At 41.7% G+C, this 20,178-nt stretch overlaps 1 protein-coding gene across 9 annotated transcripts; it reads left to right on the top strand.

The window, feature by feature from the left end:
• Nucleotides 1–805: 805 nt before the first annotated feature.
• Nucleotides 806–15,444, top strand: INIP (INTS3 and NABP interacting protein). Of its 9 annotated transcripts, XM_034774005.1 has the most exons (9): nt 831–959; nt 2,987–3,070; nt 3,152–3,223; nt 3,520–3,688; nt 5,494–5,549; nt 10,201–10,303; nt 11,190–11,249; nt 11,693–11,783; nt 14,098–15,444. In XM_034774005.1, the coding sequence occupies exons 5-9, from the start codon at nt 5,525–5,527 to the stop codon at nt 14,191–14,193; spliced, it is 375 nt and encodes a 124-aa protein (XP_034629896.1). In that variant the 5' UTR covers nt 831–959; nt 2,987–3,070; nt 3,152–3,223; nt 3,520–3,688; nt 5,494–5,524; the 3' UTR covers nt 14,194–15,444. The 9 variants fall into 9 exon arrangements, with proteins under 9 accessions (XP_034629895.1, XP_034629901.1, XP_034629896.1 ...); XM_034774003.1 differs by lacking the exon at nt 3,152–3,223; XM_034774009.1 differs by lacking the exons at nt 3,152–3,223; nt 11,190–11,249 and having other exon boundaries at nt 867–959.
• Nucleotides 15,445–20,178: the final 4,734 nt, after the last annotated feature.

Here is a 20,178-nt window from a genome sequence, read left to right as displayed (position 1 = left end):
ATATGTGGACAGAGTTGGCATCGGGGTTTGTTACAAGGATAGGTTCCTGGGTTAGTGGTTTTGTTCAGTGATGTGTGGTTGCTGGTGAGTATTTGCTTTAGGTTGGGGGGTTGTCTGTAAGCGAGGACAGGTCTGTCTCCCAAGATCTGTGAGAGTAAAGGATCATCTTTCAGGATAGGTTGTAGATCTCTGATGATGCGCTGGAGAGGTTTTAGTTGGGGGCTGAAGGTGACAGCTAGTGGTGTTCTGTTATTTTCTTTGTTGGGCCTGTCTTGTAGGAGGTGACTTCTGGGTACTCGTCTGGCTCTGTCAATCTGTTTTTTCACTTCAGCAGGTGGGTATTGTAGTTTTAAGAATGCTTGATAGAGATCTTGTAGGTGCTTGTCTCTATCCGAGGGATTGGAGCAAATGCGGTTATATCTTAGAGCTTGGCTGTAGACAATGGATCGTGTGGTGTGTCCTGGATGGAAGCTGGAGGCATGTAGGTAAGTGTAGCGGTCAGTAGGTTTCCGGTATAGGGTGCCACCTCAGGCTCTATGACCAGGTCCCCACCCCAGGGTGCCCCCTCAGTGAACCCCTCCCAGTGGGAACCCCTCCCACTCCCCAAGGAGCCCCACCCCCATCCACTACCCCAGGAAGCCGCCCCGCCCCACCACGCCCTATCAGCGGCCGAGGTGGCGATCGCTCCGCCCCCTTTTTGTTGCCAAGACACAGGCCCCGCCCACCCCGCTCTCCCGCCCTCCAGCTCCCCACGCGCTCGGAAGGTGGCGCTGCGCAACGGACTCGCCACTTGAACGGCTCCTCCCATCGCCCAAGGTGATTGGCCACCAAAGGCTGCCCGTCAAACCAAGCTTGAGTCCGCCCACGGGAGCGGTGACGTGTTTCAGTATCGCCCCGGAAACAAAACGGAGGCCGGGCGTGAGCGTCGCCCGTGCTGTGCGTCATGAACGGGGTGTGGGGTGAGTTCATCTGCTTTGGGGGAGTCCAACTGTGCAGCGGAGGGAGGGGGAAGAGCCCAAGCCTGCAGCCCGGGGGGGGGAGAGAGAGTCGAGTCCGCGCCTGAAGCGGGGGCGGCAGAGCAGGGTGATGTGGAGCTGGGGGGTGGAGGGGAAGAGTCCAAGCCTACAGCGGGGGCGGGAGGGAAGGGGAAGAGTCCAAGGCTGCATGGGGGGGGAGTTCAGCCTGAGGGGCTGTCAGACCAGCTCCAGTGGGGCCTGCCCCTCAGCAGTGTCAGGGTGGCTGGAGGGGACTCAGCTCAGGGGGTGGGGGCTGTGGCTGGCCCTGTGGGTAGGTGCCTCTGAACTCACTGGCCTTCCACGGCGTGGGTGTGCCCAGGCTGCTGGGGGGATATGGGCCATGTGCGCTCCTGGCCCTCGGGCCACCAGGACTGTTGGGACATGAGTCCCGCCATGGTTCTCTGGCAGCCAGCAGGGGGGGCTGTGTCAGGAGCCTCTGTGTACCTGCCCTGCCATCTCCAGGCCAGGCCTACCCCATGGCCTCAAGCCCTCCTACACCTGGAGCCCCCACCTCCTGTCTCCTCCCCAAGTCCCTCTCCATACTAGAGGCTTCCCCTCTGAACCACACCAGAGCAAGCCCACTTGCTCTCCCACTACATGCCCTGATAAGCAAAGCAACCACTTGATCTTACTGCCACAGGTTGACCTGCCCCTCTCCTCCCCCTCTGTATTTACCTTCCCTTAGGCATTGTTGGCATGAATATTTCTACCTAAAACAACCCACCGTTGCTACTATCACCGGCACCAACCAGTGAGATCAGGTGACTGCTGGGTCCTTGGCACCTTACTTACCATTGCAGCTAGTCCTGCAGGATTAGACAACATGGATCAAGCCCTAAGGCTCAGTCTGTGCTAGCAGTCCCACTGTTGCCTCCTTGGTGGAGCTGCACCAGTGGCATCAGGGCTAGGGAATAAAGTCTAATGAAACAGCCTTAGGGCCTGCTACTTCAAATACTTACTGCCAGGTGTAGCCCTAGTACCTCATTGTTACCCTACAGATAATAAGCATTAAACCTAGTAATAAGGATTTGAAGAATCAGCACCTTAGATAATAAAATGTTTTAGGGTAGGGATTTTGTGTGTGAGAAGAGATCAGTGCCTATTGTGTTGCCTGAGACATCCCATATAAATAATAAATCATAAATATAAAGTGTGTTAGATGTTTTTGGTGCTACATAAATAACTTACAATAATAAATCACATAGTACAAGTTCTTAAATTAATTTCTGCATGCAGCTAAGGTACTACAACAGACTTGAAAGTATGGAACAGATCCTGAAGTCTATGCAAGTCTCATCATGGAACTCATTGGGAGCAAAATCAAGTCTCTCATGACTGAGTCAGAAAGTGGTTCTGGCTGTCTTAGGGATATGATGCGTTGATTAGGAACTTAGTTGTCTAGCTAATAACACTTTGGAATCTTTCTAAATGAGTTAATAATAGAAAAGTGTATAAGTGAAACTTAATGCCCCATTTAATAAACCTAAATATTCTCTTGGTGTAAACCCTGTAGAAGACAGGAGTAGGAGAAACAAATATTAGACACTGTTGGTTCCTGTCACAAAAGGCTGTCTTGTAAAAACTCAGATTTCAAAATAACACTCAGCCCACAATACAATACAGACGCTCCCCGGGTTACGCAAACCTGACTTACGGAAAAAGTTCTGTAAGTTCCGTAAGCTGCTTTTTGTGCGTGTGTGTGTGCACGCGTGTGTGTGTAATTGTCTGAGATACATTCCTGACTTATGCAAAATTTGACTTACATAAGGCGTACCAAAACGGAACGCTTGCGTAAGTCGGGGAGCTTCTGTAATAGGGAATTCAACTATTTGATCAACTGTGGCATTGAATCAGAGTGACACATTGTAACAGGTGCTAAAAGTAGTCTCTTTCATAACTCACATTGAATGAGAGCTAGGATTTAATTTCAAAGAATATGTTAATATTTTATGTTTTGTCCATTTTTGCAGATTTGCATTAAGTGGAGAGTTCTAACTGTAATTGGGTAATTACTACTGAAAGTAGCAAGATGGCAGCAAACCCTCCAGGTCAAGGTAATTTTTAAATTAGGTATTCTTGTTTATATCTATTCAACTGCAGACACTTTGCTTTTGTTTTATTCATTCATTTTTCAGGTGTGTTTAAGGAGAAAATTTAGAGGTGATGTTCTGTTCCCATTGAAGTCATTGGGACCAGGATTTCATCCTGTAAGTATAATTTAAGGGAAAACAATTTCTGCCATTTTTTGAGGCAGGAATCCAGTTTCCAAAATTGTAGATTAGGAAACAAGCAAGATCTCAATAGGACTTGATTCCCTTTTTTGTTTTAACTTTTTTTAAGTGTGGGTGGGGGGGAAGGGGTACGAGAAATACAAAACTACTAATTATACTGGGAGCAAAGAGTTAGTGCATGTCTCTTTAAACTCAGATCCCAAAAGAAAACAAATGAGACTTTACAGTGATGTAGTATTTTTTTTAAGTTCCAATTATTTTGCTATTCTCAGCGGCTCTTGTACACTGAATTTGACTCTTGGTTGCCAAGCTGTGCATCTGGGAGCATACTGAAGGTCCAAAGAGGCACAGTTCTGCAAGTGAGAACAAAAGATGAGAGGAGATCTTAGCCATCAAGAATAGATAACAAGAGCTCGAGACCATAACGAAACACAAAACAAAGTAATGCTAACTATTTTTTTAAAGCTTGTTTATATTATGACAACTGTTGTATATTTAAATTTGTTTAAGTGCCAATTTAGTACCCAAAGAAAAATCTGGCTTATTTTAACATGTTACCATGGCAAAAATTGAAATTAAAAGAACAGCGACAGGAGTCAAAAAAATAGTGTGCTTGGTTATTGGGAAATACTGGTTTGTTGAACACAGTGATCCCAATGTGGTTTAAAAAGTATGGCCCGAATTCCAAGTTGTCCTGTGTGGGTAGAGTCCCAAGAGCAGCCCTCTGCACTGAACGTCTTCCAGGGTAGTGGCCTGTGCCCCCAAACCTGTAAACCCTAGCACACAAGTAACTGTACACCTAAATGCAGTGGGGCTACTGTCCCACGTAAGTGTTTGCAATACCAGACTTTTAAATACAGAAGTTGCTTCACCTGTCACTGAAGTTCTGCCACCGCTGAAGTGGAACATAGGACTTGTTTATAAGCCCAGACCAATATTGGACATGAAAGTAAGATTGTTGTATCAAATAGATGGATTTGGGGGTGGGGGCAGATGCGGTGATTTGGAGAAGAAAGTACTTTTAAAAAGCTTTGTGGAATTCTGCACCAAAAAAAAAAAAAGATAGCGGGACAGTCCCATTGACTTCAAATGGGATTCAGCTTTGCAGGATTTGGTCTCAAACACCATCCCTTGTAAATACATGATAAACCTTGGTTTTGGCTGTAAAAATCAGTTTAACTCCACATTACAGAGACTTAACAAATATTCCAGTGCTGAATTTAGAGCTTCACTTCTAAAGATTTGAATACAAATGTACAAGTCTGACCCACATGATTTCTTCTTCCTCCTCCCCCAAAGTTTAGGTAGCTTAAAATTAAATAATTGCAGTTTTCCTTTCTAAGTTTTATTTCTCAAGTACTCCCTTAAGAATCACTCAAGGGGCTGAATATTTATTTTATAGTATAAAGATTATAAACAAAAGTATTCAAAAAACCCTCTTAAAACTTGAAAGAACCAAAAGGTAAATGGGCAAAAGAACAGGATTCTAAGACAAAAAGAAGAAATGGGGAGTCAGAAGGATTCAGCAATGATCTCCTAGTTCTGCCTAGCCAAAGAGTACTAGCCTAGATGCAGATTGATAGACACACTTAGCTCATGCATCACTTGTTGTTATCGGGCTTGCTGAATAGCACCAATATTGGTGCTATTCAGGGAATTTATTCTTTGATGCCTTGCTTCTTAATTAAAAGCACAAGATTAAGGACTTCACTTCACACCCATTCTGCTAAATTTTTGAACAGGTAACTTATTCAGACTTACCAAAAGAAACACACACGCATACGTTATATAAGTAAACATCGTCTTGTATATTTTTGCTCCAAGCAATTGAGCAAACATTTTTTTAAAGGTATTTTATCAGCAGTGTAACTCCATGTCCTTACAGCTGTGAACTCAAACTATAAATGTTAAGGTTTTGCTAAACAGGTTTATTTTAGTTTCATCGGAACACGTTATAAAAGCACTCCTTTATTGGAGTTCCAAAGGTGAGATGTGTAGGAGGACTGCAAAGCCAAATAGGACTCTGAATAAAAGCCTTACTTTGGGGCTTTTATATCATGGAGCACTTATAAATTTCCTCTAATAAAGAAAAGGAAAAGCTTTTAGTGTGGTGTACAGTGTCCTCAGGAAGTGTTTACAGACCACTGTGGTGCACTTGGAAAATAAGCTTTTAAAGCAAGAAATAAACTGAGTGCTTGGCAATAAATGGTAATACATTCTTAACCATTTGTTACATGTATTAATAGGAGTGGTGCTGCTGATGATGATGATATACTCATGCACAAAGCTGGGAACAAAGAAGGTATCTGTCTTGTGTGACAGCATCATAGGTTTTATTCTACACGTGACCTTCCTGGAAGCATTAGTGTGATGGTAGCACTATCTGAGAAAGTACTCTTCCTCTAGGCCCCACTTCAGAGAAATGGAAGAAATACGTTCTGCCTATTTTTCTCTCACAGGGTTAAATTCTGCCAGCTGACCTTCACAACAGAGCTCTGCAATTTAACATAAGATAAACTTTTGAGGCACTGATGTTGGCCCAAAAGTGTAATTTTCTATGTGCCGTTATTCTCCCTCTGTTAGGTGCTCTTGTATGTCTTCTAGCTGCTATTTATTCACTTTAAGTAGTACCGATTTTTGGTTAAACATTTTTTCTTTCATGCTGACAAAGCCTCACATAGAGGGTGCAGGGATCGGTTTAAAAATGAGTGTGTTAGCCAAGTGCACTCTTATGAAATTTGTGAATCATTAATCCACCTTAAGCCACAATACAGTGTAAAAAGAAAATTGTACTCTTGCTTTGGGTGATGTAATCAAGAGGGAGTCATCTAGCAATTGTACAACTCTTCAGAGATCCAAATGCAAAACCTCGCCCTTGAGGGCATTAGTAGATTTGACATTCCCTGGAGGATTTTGCATCCATAACCTAATGAACAAATTATATTCATCTGTATATGTGGTCATAGTCATGAGGGACAGATAAAATATTAATAATCCTTTAATAATTCAAGTGTAATTTAATGAGTTACTAATATTCATTTTGCTTAACTGCTGCAGAACATATGTGAGACCATAGAATGTAAATTACCACCAAAAAATTGTGTTATAGTCTGCTATATTGTATTTTGCGATTGCAGTAGTCACAATTGCCATATGAAAAATGGTGGAGTAATTACTTACAGATTGCCTAGAAACCCAAAATATGTTGCATAAGTTGTTAGGATTCTGCTATTTCAGATATTTCCTCATAAAATGAAGATCACCATTATGATGATGATTTTGTATTTTGATAGAGAAATTACTTTGAAACGTATTCTGAATTGAGCAGAAAGAACGAGCAGTGTGGTGGTGGTATAGTTTTAAATGCACTGAGACTAAGTGTACAGTATGTATTTACATCTGGGTTCAAGGTGTGGCTCTGTTCTGAAAAGTGGTCCAAAAAGTGGCATTATGAGTTTCATTGTTTCTCAGTGATTTTTCAGTTCACATGTGCTTAGATTACAAGTAAAAAGATTCTTCCAGCTGCCAAGCCTGCTATCTCAACCTCACCTTTTAAAGTCAAGATCCCCCTCCCCCCCCCCCCCCAACCCCATTGCATAGCCTCATCAGTAGGGGAAACATGGTTTTGTGGGCCAAATTAGGTCATCAGTCACATTTATACAATCTGTAACTTGGTGTTCAAGCCTGGTAAGTCTTATGAGGGGAATCTTCATAGGTCATTGCTTTTATTGTTTCAGATTTTCTTGTAAAGTATCCTTGGGGTAGGGGTCATGTTCGCTCTGGGAGAAGAAAAGGCATTGGGGAAGCAGGAGATAGTTTGTAAAGAAATCCATGCTGCTTTCTCTTGCTTTGGGGCCCAAAGTCCAGAATTCCATGAACACGAATTCTCCCCTTGTGTAAGCTAAGCCCTCTAGGGCATCAATTTCGGTAAACTGTGCTTTTTGCTTCTCTGAAGTGGATTCTCATGCAATTCAAGGTATGTTCCACACTTGTTTTGCATATGAAAAATCACATTGACGCAAGTAGGTTTTCAGCTCACCCACCGAGTACAGATCATGGCACTTGAAGTTACAGAAGCCAAACTTTAAAAGGGCAGATTTGAGCTGTAAATATCTTGTCCTGAGTTTTAGAGCCAGCTCTGCCATTGACTCGTTATGTGGCTTTGGGCAAATCATTTCATCTCACCATCCCTGTCAGCAAAAGAGGAATAATACTTCTTGCCCATCTACATAACAGGGATGTTCTGAGGTTAAATTTTGGTAAAGTGTAGACATTCTAAGTGCTATTAGAAGGAAACTACCGGATTAGTGAAGGTGTGAATTGAAAGTTCTTCATTAGAAGAATTCTTAGTCTAAAGCCGTTTGCATTTGTATGTTTAAATCAGGCCCTTAGTGACAGTGGTAATATGCTTCTTTGTATAACCACATTTTGGTATAGGAATTGTATAAAGGCAGAACAGAGGAATTAAAAACATTACAATTGCAGCATGGGATTTTTCTAGCTTCTTCAGTTGGTCTTTAATGAAGTGCTTTTAAGCAAGACTGTCTTCCTCTTAAGTATTGCCAGATCTGATAAGAATGGATTTACTGAAGATGCCAGTTTCTCTCTAAATAGGACCTTTTTCCTGTGATTTTGTATAAATGTTTGGGTATTTTCCCCCACAGAACACTCTTCAATTACATGAATACTGTTAATCAGATTACTTACAGTTAAAATTACAATTACTGAATCAAATTGCTTAATGGACAGCAGCCTTGCCAATGCTTTATTCCTCCCTTTTTGCTGTGCCTGACTATATAATTTCAGAGCAAACAATCACTTTATGCTTTAGTATTGGGGAGATGGGGAAAGAGAAGAGGTAGTGGAAGGACAAAGATCCCTGATGTTCCCCTGTAGTGTTTCCAATATATAATACTACCTTCCACTGTGGCAAGTATGTTGCTAATCATACTTAATTCATAATCCTTTTCAGACATTTGGATTGCAGTTTAAAATAGCTTATTTTTATCCTACATCTCTAAAACTATTGAAGCATATAACCGGTTTCATGATAAAAACAAGATTAATTGGGGGTGCAAAACTGTTTGGAAAACCATTCACAGAGAGTAGTTATCAGTGGTTCACAGTCATGCTGGAAGGGCATAACAAGTGGGGTTCCGCAGGGATCAGTTCTGGGTCCGATTCTGTTAATCAGTGATTTAGATAATGGTATAGAGAGTACATTTATAACATTTGCGGACGATACCAAGCTGGGAGGGGTTGCAAGTGCTTTGGAGGATAGGATTAAAATTCAAAATGATCTGGACAAACTGGAGAAATGGTCTGAAGTAAATAAGATGAAATTCAATAAGGACAAATGCAAAGTACTCCATTTAGGAAGGAACAATCAGTTGCACACATACAAAATGGGAAACGACTGCTTAGGAAGGAGTACTGCGGAAAGGGATCTGGGGGTCATAGTGGACCACAAGCTAAATATGAGTCAACAGTGTAACACTGTTGCAAAAAAAAAAAAAAAAAGCAAACATTATTCTGGGATGTATTAGCAGGAGTGTTGTAAGCAAGACTTGAGAAGTAATTCTTCCGCTCTACTCAGGCCTCAACTGGTGTCCAGTTCTGGGCGCCACATTTCAGAAAAGATGTGGACAAATTGGAGAAAATCCAGAGAGGAGCAACAAAAATTATTAAAGGTCTAGTATAATGTAAATCTTAGCTAAAAATACCAATTAAAAATGTGTCCCTCATTTACCCCATCTGGTGCTCTGATGTTCAAGTATGCATTTGGTCCATGTATTTTAAGAAAGATCAGAGTGCAGTGGGGGTGGTTCTCTATACGAAGCCTGCCTCCATTCCACTGACCAGATCTAGTGTGTTCACTTGTAAACATGTGGCTAAAGACTGCCTGGAGTAGATAGGCTGTTGACATTTTGAATTTAGCTCAGGGCTTGAGTAATATGTAGAGGTACTTAAAATGTCCCTGGGATGGTACTGATATCGCAAATATCTAAGATCAGAGTGCAAAAATTACAGCTGTTTTCCTCTCCCGAGGCTCAGCTGTCCCAGAGCAGGGGCAACTGAGTCATCTAGACAGATGCAACAGAGTGCTGTGGCACCTTTAAGACTAACAGATGTATTGGAGCATAAGCTTTTGTGGGTGAATAGCCACTTCATCAGACGCATATTTCCCTCCTTACCCATTCTGTCACCTGAAACCATCCCTTGCGCCTAAGATTCCTTTCTGCTCCCTAAGAACATTTAATGAACCAAGCAAGGGCAAAACTTTTGTAGATCTATACAGTAGAACTTAACTGCAATACTCTGATTACCAGTCACGCCAGAACTCCCTGACTTCAGTGAGAGGTTATGGCGGTGTAGAGAAAGCAGGATACTTGCGTCTGAGCTAGACTAGATGGATCGGAAAGGAGAATTTTGTCATATGTCTAATTTTAGAGCAAATAGGCCTGATCATTTACTCATTATTCAAGTAAAACTCTCATTATAGTTCCAGAGTTCTCCCTGACTCTGGTATAAAGAATCCTGCCCTATGAATGCATTCATTCATTCTTGTCATGCTTTAAAATTGTATGTCCATTCACAAAAAAAAAAGATAAATTTAATTTGTATTCTGACACTATCAAAAAGCCAAATATTTAACGGATACACATCTTGGCTATAGCTGTAAAACTGGTTCCTGAAGAAAACCTAACTAGAGATGATAGCTAATATATTTTAAAATATATTAATATGTATGATATCTTTAGGAAGCCATGTCATGTTATAAAATGAGGAGAGGAAAAATAAAACCTGTTTATTAATAGCCTTTCAGATTGGTGCAAAGCTTTGAAGATTAGTATATTCATCATAATGTCATACTGTGCAGGGACTTTAATTCCATAAGGTTATAGGTGCCCCATGTAAAAAGGCAAATCTAATATTTTTCTGATTCTTACCAGGTTTTCAGAATAAAAATAGGGTTGCAATCTTGGCAGAACTAGACAAGGAGAAGAGAAAATTACTTATGCAAAACCAGTCTTCCACAAATCACCCTGGAGCCAGGTACTTTATGTTCATATACCTGTTTGGACAATATTTGATTTTCTTTGATGTACAAGTATGTTCTTTCCTTACAGGTAATCATCTGTAGATCTAAACAAAAAACATATTAGAATTGTGTGTTGCATGTCCCCGTTAACCAGTGCAAGAATGTTGATTGTATTTGTTTCTGGATTCTGAATCTTGACCTACATGCTTTCCACTTGAGAGAGAGAAATAGGGGTGCTTCACAACTGCTAAGCAAGCCCTCTTAAAGGAGCATGCTCCCAGAAAATGTTAATTGGGGCTAATATGCTATTTCTTGTGCTTCAAAATTTACCCTTTTAAATCTAGATAGCACAACAATATCTTCCCCTAATAAAATAAGTGAAAATAGTATTCTATTCCAGTTTTTTTAAAGAAGTGCAGGTTAGTGTTTGTTATAAATCCTTCTGTTCAGAGGGTCACTACTTAGCTCCAAGTATTCACATAGGTCTTAACAAGAGAACTGCTACTTTTAGAGATTTTTTCCCCCCCCCCTCCAGTCAGTAGAAGTGTTTAGCATGAAGCAATTCTGATTGTCCTTAATGGGAGCTGCCGGGTGATGAGCTCTTTTAAAAATCTGGCACTTTAGACATTACAGGTCCTATCCGACTCCCATCAAAATCAGTGTGAGCTGGATTGGGCTCTAAATTTTTTTTTTTTTTTTTTTTTTTAAATAAAGGAAAGGTAATATTTTGTTTGGACTCATGTCTCAATGATTATTTTTTCAAATTGAAGCCTAAATTATTATTTGTTGCTCACAGATATCTGAGCAATCATTTTATATTCTGTAGCTTATTAACCCTTTAGCAAAAAAGGGCCTTCATCTGAGTTCTGTATCAATAGGAAACCTTTTTCCTATATGCAGAGTTCTGCAGCCATTCTGCCAAACATCTGATCTTCCCATCATGAAGAATATGGACCCATGGTTAGTGCTATTGTTTTATCACATATATTGTTTCATCACAAATACTATTTTAGGAGAGTCACTGGGTGGCAATGGTGAAAAGGGCAAAAGCTATAGTTAAGCAACTGAATGTCAAATGAGTCTGGCATGACACCAGTGGATTTTGATTGACATCAGTGGAGTTACACCAAGAAAAGTGAGATCAGAATCGGGCTCCAAGTCTGTTAGGCTTCTGGGTTTAGTGTGGCAACATTTGGTATTCTCAGCAAAATGGTTCACCTATTGCTATTGCATTTTCTCACTTGCACATAAAAAAAAAAATCCAAAATGTCAAGTCATGGATTTAAAAACAAAATCCCAAATCCATAGAAAATCCTGGACTCCATTATACCCATGACCCAACATGACAAAAATGCAGCTTTTCTTACGGATGCTCCATTATACCGTCCTCGTCTTTATTACAGCGTTGCACTTGCAAGATCTTCCCTTAACAAGGATTTCCGGGATCATGCCGAGCAGCAGCACATCGCAGCACAGCAAAAAGCAGCGTTACAGGTGAGTGTCCGGATCCTCTATGTGGTTTTACTTCTGGTTTTTAACCCAGGCAGAGAACAACCTTGTATCTACAGAGCTTAGAGAAAGTCTCGTTAGAAGGGTTCCTCTGAAAGATTTTTCTATATTTGGCAACATAAATGAAATTCCAACCCCTCCATCACAACTGCAGCATGCCTCCAATTCCTTATTTCCGTGATGCACTATCAGTAGGTTGGTCTGTGCTACCAAATTGCTGTTACCCCATTACATTGTTGTAAAACTATTTAAAAAGCCCCCAAATGCTAGCAGCACAAATGAACTCGAGGCAAAATTCTAGCTGGCATCACAATAAAAAAAAGCAGCGGTGGAGAGAAGTTAAGAGATCTCTGGCCTCATCACTTTGGCAGTGGGAAGTAGCAAGGGGGCTTGGGGCTTTGACTAACCTGACCTTCTAGGAACACTTGGTACTCCAAGAAAGCATGCACATGGTGCCCTGTGCCTTTTTTAGATAGCTCTGACTTAAGTACACTGACAGGTTTGGGCCCTTTGGGATGTCACCTGATGTGCTGGGTTACCACTGAGTCAGACTATTCTGCCAGCCTGGGTTCCCTTTACTTGGTCTTGCTAGGTTAGGCTCACAAGCCTCTTCCAGCCAAGCACAGAGAGAGATCTGCTCTGGAACGATTCAGCTTTAGAGGCTTGCCCCAACCCTCTGTGCCCACTCCCTTGAAGGGGTACAAAAAGAGAAGACTGAGAGGGGACATGATAGCAGTTTTCAGGTATCTAAAAGGGTGTCATAAGGAGGAGGGAGAAAACTTGTTCACCTTAGCCTCTAAGGATAGAACAAGAAGCAATGGGCTTAAACTGCAGCAAGGGAGGTTTAGGTTGGATGTTAGGAAAAAATTCCTAACTGTCAGGGTGGTTAAACACTGGAATAAACTGCCCAGGGAGGTTGTGGAATCTCCATCTCTGGAGATATTTAAGAGTAGGTTAGATAAATGTCTATCCGGGATGGTCTAGACAGTATTTGGTCCTGCCATCAGGGCAGGGGACTGGACTCGATGACCTCTCAAGATCCCTTCCAGTCCTAGAATCTATGAAACCCAAAGGTTTTATGAAATTCACCCCCTCCCTCAATGCGGAGGGAGATATGCAGAACTCCTTGCCCACCCAGTTAGAAATCATATAAACTGGGTTATGTTATAAACAAGAAAGTAGTTTATTAACTACAAAAGGTGACTTTTAAGTGAATATAAGAGATAAATCTGCTTTGTTCTGTCTCTGACCAAATAAAGCAAAATACACAAGCTAAGCTCACTGTACTTAAGAAAGGTTACGAAATGTAAATTCTCACCCTAAATGTTATTTTAGGCAGGTTGCAAAGTTTCTGTAGTTGAGTTCCAGTTATATTCCTTTTCAGACTGGACCTCTGTCTCAGACTGGACTCCCGCCTGGCCTTCCCTTCAGGTGGCTTTAGCAGTTTTTCTTTGTGCGCAGACAGGCCATAGAGAGGAGGAGTCCCATTTGCCTTCCTCCCCATCCTTAAATAGGATTTACATAAGACAGGAATCCTTTGTTTCCCAAACTTGACTCCCCTTCCCTTCCAGTGGAAGGTTACAAGTCGTCCTAGGTAATGTTTAGTATCAGGTGACAAGACCACCTGACTCTGTAGTATCACAGCGTCCATGAGTCAGTGGCAGTATGGAGTGTCCACAGGAAGGCCAACCTTTTCACAGTCTATTGTCCTCGCTGATGGGCCGTTATCGCTGTCTGGCTTTTCCATTGTTGTACCTGAAGTGTTAGCAGTGGGCATCGCCCAAAATAGCATAGTTGAAATACAGATACGTAGTCAGTATTCCTAACTTCAGAATCAGAAATGATACAGGCATGCAAATTGGATAATCACATTCAGTAAACTATAACCTTTCCAATGATGTCTTGCAAGACCCATCTTGCATAAGGTGCATCTCAGTTATTCATTCATATCATAAACACATTTTCATAAAGAATATGGAGTGAAACATCACATACATAACAAGCACAATCAAGAGTGGGGATCTATACTGACAGTTCTCGGCATATGGTTTGTGACTCATTTGGTTCCCACAGACCAATAGAGGTCCCAAATCAATGGGAGCAGGAGTTGGTCCCCAATTGGAATCCCAGTGGGATATTAGAAGCAGACTAATTCATCTGTTTGGAAGTTTGATACCAAAGCTTATGAGCAGGCTCAGACAAATGTAAAATAAATGCAAAACATGAAGTTTAAACTCTGAATTATTATGGAGCTGGCGGGGGTTTAATGATTTAAACAAGTGTTTTTTCCTTTTTCCAGCATGCACATGCACATTCTTCAGGATATTTCATAACCCAAGACTCTGCATTTGGAAATCTTATTCTTCCTGTCTTACCTCGACTAGAGTCGGAATGAGGGATGTTATTTCTCAGAATGAAGGAGATGAATATGTTGTCCATTGTCGAAGCTGCCATCTTTCAGAACTACTTTATATGATTTGGAAAACAGATTGTGAGCTGTTCAAAAAAAAAAAAAAGTTTTTTAAACATTTGACCTTTTTATTTTAAAAAAAGCTTGTTTCATTCTGGATTCATATGCTTGTCTTCCCTGGTTGAGTCTGGCTTCACCTGAGAAGAGGTGCTGTAGATTATTATGTACTTAATTTCTTTTGTCAGCTCAGTCAGAGTAATACTGTTTGCCTGACATATCATTCATACATCTTATTTTTCTGATTTCCTCTCTTCTTTCATTCAGTTGGAAGGAAGGACGCCCCACCCAGAATTTGAGAGGTTTGTTCTAATCTGCATTTCTAAAGTATCTGGCATAGTATCTATGTACTGTACTTGACCTTAATGAAAGCAGACAAAGTCATCTTTGTCTATCCTAAGACAAACATGGATTCACTAGATAGATCAGTCACTTTCATTCACTCTGTGCAGGAACATTATTAGTGCACCCTAATGTTTTTTATGTTAATCTTTGTAACAGTATCCTGGTTTCCCAGGTAGTTAGAGATACTATGCCATTGTCTCAGTTTGAGTATATAAAACCTAATTATTAACCTTGTGAACAAATAATCTTGTTTGTGTCTAATTATCCTCCTCTTTCTTAGTGATATGGGGTAAAAATTCCCAAAGCATTTAAGTCCCATGAAACTTATCACAAGTTACTTAGGCACTTTTGAAAATGTTACCCATAAAAGTTCAAGTTCTGCCCTCGAATTCAAAATGTCACGCTTTTAGGGTTTTGTTATTCTTTCAGTGCCTTTGAAAGTGTGTGTTTGTGCTGCTCAAATCAAAGTTTAGATTCTGTCTCTGTAAATTCTTTTCCAGGCTCATTTCAATTCTGGCATCCCATTTCAGCACTAGGCTGAAGCTTGACATACGAAGTCTATTGGTTGGATAAATTATTTTGGAAGCCGAACAATACTGGAATAAAGACACTTATTTTGGAATAGAGTTTGCAAAATACTGGTATAGCTTTATCGGTATAGTTATACGGCCATAGTTCTGCTGGTCAGTTTTCCCATGTAGACCAACCCTGGGATATTGGTGCCAAGGAAGGTGTGTGTGTGTGTTGAAGATCTGGGCTTGGAATCTGCTGGTACACTCCCATACACTATACTGGTGCCTATCTTATTCTCCGAAATCTCAGCTTACTTTCATTAAAAAAAAAAAAAAAAAAAGTCAGTAGCTATTGTGGTTGTAAAGAAAACTTCAAAAATGTGAACTGAGTATAAGTGATGCAGAGGTGAGTGTGCAGGGAGCTGGGCCCAATAGCTTAGAACTGCTCTATTCATCTCAGGGAGGGGTTAACTCAGGTGCTTCAGTGATGATGATTTAAATCTCAATGTTTCATTTTTCATGTATGAGAAAGAAGAGGGAGAGTCACTGATCTGCAAAGTTTGCAGCGAATGCCGCCTCAAATTGGTGCCACAAGAATGTGGTGTCTAAGAAATACCATTTTTCATTTATCTCCGTGAAGGAGGAGCCTAGCCAAGGAACATAGCACAAGCAGTGGGCATATTGAAGTCCCAGCAAAGTGACACCATGCTCCAGGAGCCCAGTGGAACTCAGCTGTACAGTCATATTGTGACTAGCTGCACAATCTACGATGAGCAGACTCTCACTTTGATGACTCAAATGTGTGGGGTTTATTTTAAGGGTAAAACTTGGAAGAATATCCCCCTTTTCCACCCCCATCCCAAACATGCGTCTCATGGTGATGGCTATTATGTGATTATCTTTAAAACTTGCTTTACTTTACAAATTGAAACTTCCAGCTCCTGTTCTACAACATGAGCCAAATGGCTGTGGGTATTTTGAAAAAGTTGACATGCATGAATCTCAGTGTGCAGAAGAGCAAATATTTCATCACAAATGCTCAAAATGTAGAATCTTATTTAAATGGCAACCACCAGGCACAAATATCCAGGATTCAGAAATGTAAAACAAGGAGGTGGATTTTAGCTTTATAGTATCAAAGGGGTAGCCGTGTTAGTCTGGATCTGTAAAAGCAGCAAGGAGTCCTGTGGCACCTTATAGACTAACAAATGTATAGGAGCATGAGCTTTTGTGGGTGAATGCCCACTTCTTCAGATGCACGTGGAAGCTCATGTTCCTATACATCTGTTAGTCTATAAGGTGCCACAGGACTCCTTGCTGCTTTAGCTTTATAGTTAGGAGTGGGGTTTTGTGGAGGGGAAGGGGAGAGTTGGCCTGCCCCAGCAACCAGCTTCTCAATAGAAAAGAATTGAAAGATAACTTTTCAGTGGTCTCATGCAGGTTACAGATTATAAGTGGTATAAGCCCCAAAACAGGCAAAACCCTCACCTTGTCTAAATCAGCATAGGTCCAGTGAAGAAGATGGACCTATACTTGTTTACACTAGGTGGGGCTCAGGCCCAACATGTTGTGGGATAACAATGCATTCAGTTAGTTACAAAAGAATTTGCAATAGGAGGAAGAGAACCTAGGCTCAAAGGTGGAAGAATTTTAAAAACGCTCACAATGTGGAGAAGCTGGAAGGGTATTTTTAAGCTATAATACTTATAACTGTGCTGTGTAATTGCAAGGGACTTGGTAATACATCTAGGTGTAATTAACTGTCAATGATACAAATAGTGTATGTGGAAGCTTCTGTCTGTGAAACCAGAGTCTAGCAATTAGTGTCATATGCCTCAATTTGTCTTACCACACTTACCTTTTCTTTTCCACTATTAATCAGCATTAAACTAATTCATACATCACCTGTACAGTCATCTAAGCCGCAGTCTCTCATACTGAAATTGTATGTTCAAATTCAAATGATTAACAGTTGTAATTACCCCAACCAACACCACATGCTTGGGCTTCATAAGGTGCCTCTATCCATGAGGAAAATCTAGTGGTCAGAGTTCTGCTGCTATCTATTATTGTGCTCACCTATGTACTCATGCATACAAGCCATGTTTTTCCATCTATTATGTACCTCTGTATTTAAACATACCTGGAACAGTGATATTTACACAAGAACCCTGTTAATCAACTCTCTACAATACCAGTTGCCTACCTGTATGCCCAGGACAGATTCTGACCTGACCTCTGACCTCACGTGGGTATACAGGGACAGTAAGTCAAGAGCGTTACTTCAGATTTACTCTAGATCAGACTTTAGGCCACAGTGTCTATGAAAATGGGGGAAAGGGGAGCAGTCCCAATGTCTGGTCAGGTGATCCATCATTTAAAAAACAAATGTATCTCATGTCTGAGTGACTTCTACACAGAATTCCCCCACTGTTAACAAAAAAAGTTGGACATTCACAAGAACCATTTACATAGTGGGCAGAATTGCTAATCACACAATGTTCAAGGTGAGGCTTATGCTCAGCCAGGACTGGATTTAAAACAACAGGAGAGCTAAATCTGGCTGAGCATAAGCCTCACCTTGAACATTGTGTGATTAGCAATTCTGCCCACTACAGATGGTGCTATCAGAGATTCAACTAAACATTGCATGATGATGGAGTTCGAAACAGGCCCATCCTCACTAAAGTTGCATGCTGTTTCTGAACACACCAAAACAATCCATATTTTCAGATTTTTTAAAACCCATATTAGATTGGATTATATAATTAAACTGTATTTAGTTGAATAAAGTCACAAAACCATCTGCATTGTGTGAGTGTTGAATCTAGTGTCCTGAGCTGGTTAAAAATAAAATAAATATGTGGTTTTAGGGAGCCACCAAGTTTTAAAATAGCTGTAAGGTAGCCGCAGTGCTAAAAGTTTGGGACTCTAAGGCTTGGTCTACACTAAACCCCCAAATCGAACTAAGGTACGCAACTTCAGCTACATGAATAACGTAGCTGAAGTCGACGTACCTTAGTTCGAACTTACCGCCGTCCAGACCCGGCAGGCAGGCTCCCCCGTCGACTCCGCGTACTCCTCGCGGCGAGCAGGATTACCGGAGTCGACGGGGAGCACTTCTGAGTTCGATTTATCCGTCCAGACTAGACGCGATAAATCGAACCCAGAAGTTCGATTGCCTGCCGCCGAACCAGCGTGATAAGTATAGACAAGCCCTCAGAGTCAGAGGGCGATGTCAGCCTTGAATTCTCTTAGCTGGTTTTGTTTTCCATGCTCTCAACTCAATTAAATCTCTCCCCTTTTTTCTGATGCTTCCTTTTCTTCAGACACTAGTCAATTATAATAGTTGGAGAAAAATTCATAGTAATTAGAGCTTCTCAAAAGTTGCTAATGAAAAGTTACAAAAGGATTGCTGCAGCTTCTAGACCATCTACATTGGGGATCTTCTATAATTTGGCTATTGTATATTTTCCGTACCTGTGTTTTGTCACCTGGTATTCTGGAGTCAGACAGATACACTTCATGCAGCACTATCACTTCCTCCCCTCACAGTGCCTTGGCAGTGTGGCCAGAACTTGCTCAGATAGGTTTGCCTCTCAGGGCCAGTCTCAGTGTACATTGATAAATCTCCATCAAAGCCAACAGTGCTTTGTTGACTTAGCCCAGCTGAAGATCTGTCTCTCTTGGCTTTACTGCTTGCTCAATGCAGATCTTGAGTAGAAATGTTTACACCAAAACAAGACAACCCTGCTGTGATATGCAGAAAATAGCTTTCTATAGCTACCTTCATGCTTCTCTTCAGAAATGCAGTCTTATCAAGTCCAACACAAATATAGGTAAGTAAAACCAGGTGACCCTTCCTCAAAGGGAAAGGTAGTGTGGGGAAAAATCATTATCTATTCTTCCTAGTGAGGCCTAGATTTATTTTCATGTTTATGTTTAACTGGTTTTATAGGGCTCATAGCACAAATAAGGTTTAAGAAGCCTTGCCAAGCCATTAGAGCCGGGGTCGGCAGCCTCTGGCACGCGGCTCGCCAGGGTAAGCACCCTGGTGGGCCGGGCCAGTTTGTTTACCTGCCGGTCCGCAGGTTCGGCCAGCACCACTTCCCGCAGCCCCCATTGGCCTGTGGTGGCGAACCGTGGCCAGTGAGCGCCGCAAGCAGCCGAACCTGTGGACGTGGCAGGTTAACAAACTGGCCCGGCCCACCAGGGTGCTTACCCTGGCGAGCTGCATGCCAGAGGTTGCCGACCCCTGCATTAGAGTGTGGGGCCACCTACCCAGTCCTGTCTCTGAGCCATTCTATTCCCTTTGATGTCATCATAAAGTGGCTTCTTGTACTGAAGCCCTGCCAATTTTCTCATGACACTTTCCAAAGGGAATAGGAGAATAAATATGGAGAAGGACTGGAGGATTCCCTGTGTGTATTATCTCAGGGGAGGGTGTGACAACAAACCCAGGGCATTGAGGCCAGGAGCGGTTTCTTCTGAAGCATTCAGCTGCTCTTCCTAGGAGGTAGTCTTACTCTTCATGGGCAGTCCTTCCAGATGCTTTTCTATTGACAGTGCTGCTCCCCAGCACTGCTGCAGCAGTACTGACCTACTGATACAAAAGAGTTCCCTGAAGAGCATTTGTTAAAGATTTGAGTGCTGAGTGCACTCCCATCCCTACTGGAGTGGGGCTTTGAATGCAAAAGAAGAGCTGTTTGAACAGGTAGGTGTGCTGTAGAGAGGGCCTGGGTGGCTATCTGGCTGCACCCTGCCTCTGACCTTCTCCCATCTACTGTAATTACTCCTTCACCGTCCTTCTGAAAAATCAGTTCCTCAGAGGCCACATGCATAAGGGAAGTGGGGAGATATAATTATGATGGGCTTGAGGTTCAGAGTTTTTCTGAACTTTTCCAGTGCCAAGGGCTCTTTGATCCCTTTTGGTGGGTCCGAGCTCTAATAAGCAATATTTCACAGTAGGTGGCTGTTCACCTCTCTGGCACCGGATATTGTAATCACCCAGATACAAGCATAGGAAAGCTTTAACCTTTTTAAAAACGTATCCTAC

This window comes from Trachemys scripta, chromosome 6 (assembly GCF_013100865.1).
Source record: "Trachemys scripta elegans isolate TJP31775 chromosome 6, CAS_Tse_1.0, whole genome shotgun sequence".
In the NCBI taxonomy this organism is placed as follows: domain Eukaryota; kingdom Metazoa; phylum Chordata; order Testudines; family Emydidae; genus Trachemys; species Trachemys scripta.
The sequence above is the reverse complement of the archived record's forward strand: the minus strand, read 5'-3'. Positions and strand labels throughout refer to the sequence as shown.